Source organism: Pundamilia nyererei, unplaced genomic scaffold (assembly GCF_000239375.1).
Source record: "Pundamilia nyererei isolate P.nyererei 1_Seehausen unplaced genomic scaffold, PunNye1.0 scaffold00109, whole genome shotgun sequence".
In the NCBI taxonomy this organism is placed as follows: Eukaryota; Metazoa; Chordata; class Actinopteri; order Cichliformes; family Cichlidae; genus Pundamilia; species Pundamilia nyererei.
This window is the reverse complement of record NW_005187510.1, coordinates 982,139-989,362: the sequence shown is the minus strand read 5'-3', so window position 1 is coordinate 989,362 and position 7,224 is coordinate 982,139. Positions and strand designations below refer to the sequence as shown.

The window sequence follows — 7,224 nt, the reverse complement described above, 5'->3', positions numbered from 1 at the left end:
CACACACACACACACACACACACACACACACACACACACACACACACGTCTTTCTATGTGAGTATTTTTATTGTTTTGTGTATTTTGTGTGTATGTGTGTGTGAGAGAGAGAGATTGAAGGGGCAATGTGTTGGAGAAAGGCCAGAGGTCCGGTGCACCCTGGAGAATGGACAGGGGCGAAGCCACATCTCCGACCCTTCCTCTCCCTGCTGTCATGGGATGTCTCCCTGAATGACGGTTTCCATGGCCACGGAAGCCTAGTGAGGAGGTTGAATTGTGAGCTCCGAGGGTAAAGCGGAGCAGCTTGCTGAAGGTGGCAAGGGAGGAAGGAGGAGGGGATGGGTGCACAAAGTGATATTGGGTGGAACAGGCACGCAAGCAACAAGAGCAAGGTAAACAACTTTTATCCATTGCTCAACACGGGCCTGCTTCAGTCTTTTTTTCCTTTCTTTTTTGCCAATCATTTTGCTAATCAACAGTGGAGCATGATTAAAACAGCAATGGCAGCTTAAATGAACTTCCATTTGCATACACTCGCTGGGTACAATCAGAACTGATGCCAGAGTGTAAATTCACTGTGCTAAATGCATCAAAGAGTCTCGTCCAAGTGGCTGGATGCTCTCAACAGCTGTAGTTGTGAATGCATTTCTCAGAGTGTTGCAGGAACAGGCAAAGAAATGAAAGATAAAAGTAAACAGAGTGGCTTCTTTTTCTTTTGGGAATACACAGCTCCTTCCTCTGTCAGTGTCCTCACTTTTCAGTCCATCAAGTGTTTTTTTTCCTTTTCTTTTAGTTCATTTATTCATTTATTTATGGGGGGGTGGGCGGGGGGATACTTACCCTTGCTGCTGCTGCAAGTCTGTCTTCAAAGGTGGCTCTGTCAGGGCGCCCCCTGGTGTCCCTCAGTGTGTACAGACCGTTCAGGCTGCCAACCTGTGAGCATGGAAAGACAATTTCACATTCAGCTTATACAATCCCAAACTTTTAAGGCGCAAAGTGTTGCAGGGTGCAAGTTATGATATAACATTTGATCATGTGGCTGCATTTTATTTAAGAATGCAAAAACAAAGATGCATTTGGAAAAATCACTCAAGCGCTTTCTTCAGCGCAGAGAAACCAATGCAGGTACAGAGCGAGGGTCAAAGCACACAACGCATTCAGCCTTAATCACCCATCTGACCCTTTTGCACAACATGATTTCAGCGTATCCCCTCCGGCCATCTGTCTTGTGTGGGTTTTTCTGCGAAGGGTGGCCCAAAATCAAATAGCACACAGTTTATCTAACCTTATCCTGGGCTTTTCATTTCCAAGCCTTATAAACTCAATCGTATTGACCGCCTGGGAGAGTTAGAACTAACTAAGTGAAATCTACTCGGCGGCAATTGTGTGCAAGGCACACGTTGTGTGAGTGTGTATGTATGTGTGTGCGGGGCTTGCTGATTCTATCTTCCTTCACTTTCATTCTCTCTATTCTCTGTCCCTGAGGTGCATCAGGGCTGAGACTGCCGAGTAAATTGTCCCAAATTGAGTTCCTTCTTGCCGGCAGATACAGGCCACATCCCGACCGTTTAGAGCGAGACGGGGAGGGAGAGAGAGAGAGAGAGAGAGAGAGAAAACAATCACAGCGCACATCACTCGCTTGAAAAATTTCTCTCTAATTTCTCTTCTTGCCTTTCTCTCCTATGCGCCATCCCCGTCTCTTCTTCTTTCCCCTCCTCTGCTGATTTCCCTGCTGCCTCTCTTTCTTCTCTGACTGCATTATTCTTATGCTTCTCCCTCTTTATATCACTCCCCGTGTGTTTTCTCTTGTCTTTGTCTGCTGCGATAGGTGTACATCAGTCTTTCCTTGCTCAGCGTGGCTTTTTCCTTCCCTTTGATGATTCAGTCCTCTCCTGCTTGTTCTCCTTCCTCTATCTTTTATTACCCTTTCTCCCTCGATCCCCGTTACCCTCCTTCATCTCTAACAATTTTCTTCCTCCCTCTCTGTGCTCTTTTCTCGCCTCAGTTTCAGTCTCTCCTTTTGCTCTCTCATCCCTCTCGCCACGGCTGGCCCCGTACCCGGTGACATAGTACCCATCAGCACGCACTTCCTGCGTGGAGGAGCCTGGCTCCGACAATAATCACACACTAAGTTTATAACGCTTGCAGCCCAGCTGAGCTGAGCTGAATTGAGCACACGCGACTCCCCTGACGCCAGTACAGTCCATTTAACTTGGCAGGGGGCTGAAGGCTGGCTGCGGTGGGAATGAAGCATGAGGCAGAGATGGGGATGCCAGTGTGTTTTTGGGATGAGGGAACTTTGGGGGCTGGTGGGCTGGTGATGGAACAGTAACTGGTGATAGATATGGAAATGTAATGAGGGAGGACAGCTGAAGCTGAAACAGTTGCTGGAGGGGAAGAAGAGGGTGTGAGGTTTTGGACATTTGGGTTTGGGAAGAAAGTTGGGTGTTTTTTTTGGTGTTTTTTTAAAATATGCGCAAGTAACTCTCTCTGCATAGACTGATACTTCTTCCTTACTTTCCCTGCTCACTTTCAGCAAAATCCCGTCTGTCCCTTTGTGCAGCTTCACAGAGAAAAAGGAGGAACATTTTCAAGCATCACACAACACAGTCTCACAGAAGTTTGTGGAATAGTCATGAAACTGAAAACTTCTTTTTTGGTTAGGCTTGAGACAAGATCATGGATTGGGTAAAATACAACTCCTACCACTTTTTAACCTATTTTTTCCGGTTGCCTGGGTCACACATTCCCACTGAGGAATCTCCGAGATGTATGTGGCACCGACATGAAATACACTTCCTGATGAACCCTAGTTTCATTGTTGTGCTGATTGCAACGAAAACAGAATAAAATAAAAATCAAGTCCATTTACATAAACCAATAAACTGCTTTTCCATGACTACTTCTTATTTTTTATCTATTTCTATAACCACGATCTCCAGCAAATAACTAACTAACCCTGATGTTGGACCTCATTTAGTGGGGCAACAGCAGTATGTAGTCCACAAAGTCCACAAACAGCATCAAATTTCACTTTATGGTTTGTGATCTTCACAAAAGAAAAAACATAGAGTATATATCACCTATATATCTGGGCTTCCTTGTCATATTTCAGCATATTACACTAGACGTAAAATGCAAGCCATTGGAGCTAAATATTTCCTTGTGACACAGGTGCACATACCCTTTAAAACAGCAGACTAAGCCTCATAAACACACAAAGACACTTGCTGCTTCAGTGAGTTACTGATGTATCACAAAATGTCAACTCTGGATATGAATCGTGTGCACACATCGCGCACACATCGCGCACACAGACAAACTACAGCTGTACAAGAAAATTAGTGAGCAATTTCAAACCAACCAAAACAAACGCACACTTTTTGTGCCCTGCCAGAGCAAGTTCACAGCAAAACAATATGAGGCCAATCAGGGGACCGTTGGTATGGCTCTCCCTCTGCTAATGAAGGCACTTTAAAAAGGTAATCTAATTCACCAGCAGCAATTAAGGCTGGGAGCGCCTTGTCACTATCAATTATTCGCTCCTTCACTCATGTTCTCCAGTGCGGACGCTGAGCCTGCCTGACACACTGCACTGTCGGACAAATCAACCCCATCAGCCAGCAGTCACTGAGAACACTAATCATGAGAGTGTTCAAAGGCACACAAACACACGCCCAGACACACAAAGAAACATGTGATAATGTAGGCTTGAATCGGTGCACAGTGAACTAAGTGAGCTTGGGATGAATTTGGATGTTCTTGCTGACTGGACGCTGGTACCAACAGACTGATCCGTTCCTCTTTGGATCCTCTATGATCCTTTCGTTCTTTTGGGGACTTCTTTGTGAGTGAGCCATTTCCTTTGCTGCACTGCCGCACCAGATCTTAGGGTTCCCCCCACCTATCGAATCCACTTTAACCCCTCACTGTTTGCAAACTCGCTGGTTCCCATATACATGAAGGTTGAAACCCCCTCCACTACCACGCACCCTATAGCGAGTTTAAAGTACTACATCACCAGCATATATGAAATCATCTTCATTGCTAAGCTTTTATTATTCTGGTGTGCACAGCTGACTGGCTGCTCCTCTATTAGCAGCTGTTCTTCGCAGCTAGGAGTGAAAGCAGAAGTAAGACTTTACATTGGTACCTTCCTTTAGTCCCTGAGATACGCCTGCTTAGTTTAATTATTCTTTCAAATGGGACTTTCACAGAGTCCAGCTGTACAGCAATCACTTCCTTTTTCATCGCACATAGAGAATGAAAACCCTACCAGTGTGCTTTCTTTTTTTTCAGTCTCTCCACATAAGACAGAGAGAAGACAACCGCAGGATCGAATAGTTCGTTCAGCTGCAGCACAAAACACCAACTTTAGTTTCGGTTGCAGGCACGCTTTGAGACTACAGGGAAACGGGTACCAACTAAAAGGTAAGTTGTGAGAAAATGTTTCTTTAGTGTAGTTTTAAGATTCCTGTTCTCACACTGGAATGTCTTTTTTCATAGATGGCACACGACAAAGCCTTGTTTTGTTTGACTTTGGTGTTGTCTGTGGTCTTGACCTCACCTCCGAAAACCCTCGACTCAATACAACAACTCCAGGACAGCGGGTTTGGTCAGCCGCCTCCTCGCCATGGCCTTAAGCTGCTGGTGTGGTACGTTCAGAACTGCTTGGACAACAACATGAGGGCTCTGTGTGATCCCTACCGGGGAGAATATGGGTTTCACTTGTTTCAGAACAAAGGGCCAGTTCTTCCTGTGATAAAAGACAGACAGCAGTGGAGCTATTACACCATTGGAAACCTCCACTATCCTGGCGCAGAGAAGCTGCCGTATGAAGTCAGAAGATACTACAACCGCAGCAATCCTAAAAGTAACATGGACAGAGTTTTGGTGAAATATAACAAGAACAACAAACGAATCGACGAGCTTTATGCATCCGCGCATTATGAGCCAAAAGAGACGTACAGGATTGGGCCCAATCTTCTTGCATCTCTTCGAAAGAAAATCGCCTTCGTTAGCACAGACGTGTAGGAGACCTCTGATCCTAAATCAGTACAGTATGTAACAGCTTTGAGATTTTTGTGAATCTAAAAAATACAGGTGAAGTCACAATCTTTGCTTTTATGCTAGTTTCTTTGAAATAAAGTAGCCACAAGTTTTCACTTTGAGGCTTCAGTGTAAACTATCAGCTTTTGTGTAACCTGCATCTTATGCCTGCTTGTAGGGAAAAAAAGTAATGAATAAAATGTGTTACAAATGTGGCTCCCAAAGTGGTTTTCCAACTTTTTTTTTTTTACATAGCATGCCCTACTTCAGACAACCAAAAACATTCATTCAACTTAGTGTCCATCCACATTTTTTCTTCTTGTAGTGTTATTAGCAGGTCTAAAAGGTGTGGAATCACTGTCAAAGCCTCACTACATTCTTCATTTCCAGTTAATACTTGTACAGCTGCTGTTATTGTGTATATATTTATTTATATTTCTTCATACATTCTTATATAGTTCTATATTGTGTATTTTGTTGTACAGTTATTTTATTTTCAACTTTAATTTATATATTTTATCTTATTCTTTCCCAGTTAAATTTACCCTTCATTCTAATTTGTGTTGTACAGTTATTTCATTTTTAACCTTAATTTATATTTTATTCCTTCCTAGTTAAACTTACCCTTTTAAATTTTTCATATTTATTTCCTATCTTATTTATAGCCTTTTCCTTTTTTGTTTTCTTTAGGTCACGAGCAGGAGTCCAACCATTTCACTACATATCGTACTGTGTATGACTGTGTACGTGACAAATAAAAATAAAATTAGAATTTGGATTTGAAATTTGAACCGGGCAAATGGCACTGGCATGGGTAAAAAACAACTGACTCAACAAGTTTATCCTCATTAATTCGATTGTATTTTGTTTCTTTTATGTTGTACTGTCAGTTTAGATAATAAAATACTAAACTCTCAGTCAGATTTTAACATCTTTTGAAAGAAACTAAAATCTAGCTGTGTAGAAAAAAAGATTCAAATGTTTCACATTTTGACAATCATGCTGTAGGATGCCTATCAACTGGAGCATGTTTTAGAAAAAATAAGACATGCCTTCAAGAACGTGTGAACTAGTGAAAAATATATATGTATTTAGTATCTTTTTGGTGGGAGGTAGTTAAGAGTGCCTGCTGACGTAAATGTGTTAAACAGCTGATGAAAATTGGGGGTTGAAAATTCCTTTATTATATGATTAGAAAGACAGCGATCCATGATCAGACAAACCTGTTTAAATTCAGAGGTTTTTCTAAAGCATTATGCTAAGATTGAATCTCTGACACATGGATGCACAGCACCCTGACCTATCGCCCTCTTCCCAGACTGAGAGCAGCTTTAACTAGTCCTTCAGACTGTAGACAGAGGTATAAGTTGACAGACAGCACTATTCACCAGGCTCTTCTCAGGGTCTCTATTGCTTAACTGAATCTCCCCAATCCATGACCTTATTACAAAGTACTGATAGAGAGGGTATATGCATGACAGTGTTGCTGCTGTATAAAGCCTGTAAAGAAAAAATCTGAACTTAACTATGTTGCCACTGCAAATAAAGATCCTGGGTAGAGACAGATGTTCATGATAAATTACTCTTAATTTAATGCTATCTCAAAAGTCCATTTTATCCAAGACTGTCCTGTGAAAATGTCTTTTTAAATTCATATTTACATATTTACAACTCAGGGAAAAAATGCACATGGGAAAAGTTTTCAGTCACTTTTACAGTCATTTGTGCCATTAAGCCAAACTCTGCTGTTCAGTTTGTGGTTAACACTCTGTTTGCCATTAAAAACCAGGATTTTTTCCTAAACTTATGCTGAAAGCTGACAATGACAAGAGCACGCACAAGTCCAATAATAATAATAATAATAATAATAATAACTGTTCACATGGGACACAAAGCCTTGTTTGAGAAAGTCCTGTGCTTGATCCTTTCATCCAGCACAGCCTCATCATTATGCAGACTTTAATACGATCTTGTGTGAACAGCATTAACTTGGCGATATCAGTGATTACTGGAAAAAACAAAAAGATCTGGAATACTGACAAAAACATTAACATAAAGTATTGGGCATTGTCTAGAGTTCCCAAGGTAATCTGACCTGCATGGTCAAAATATAAACACCATAAAGAACGCATAGCTGCACGGCAAATTGCTACTACTAAAAAAATACTATATATA

General features: G+C 41.8%; 1 protein-coding gene across 2 annotated transcripts in view; it reads right to left on the bottom strand.

Moving 5' to 3' along the window:
• The window catches only part of LOC102206784 (furin-like protease kpc-1), a 200,413-nt gene that overhangs the window by 179,591 nt on the left and 13,598 nt on the right, over window positions 1–7,224 (bottom strand). For both annotated transcript variants that reach the window (XM_005741284.2, XM_005741285.2), the window contains exon 3: window positions 841–933. In XM_005741284.2, the coding sequence (XP_005741341.1) occupies window positions 841–933 (93 nt within the window). The remainder of the gene's footprint in view (window positions 1–840; window positions 934–7,224) is intronic.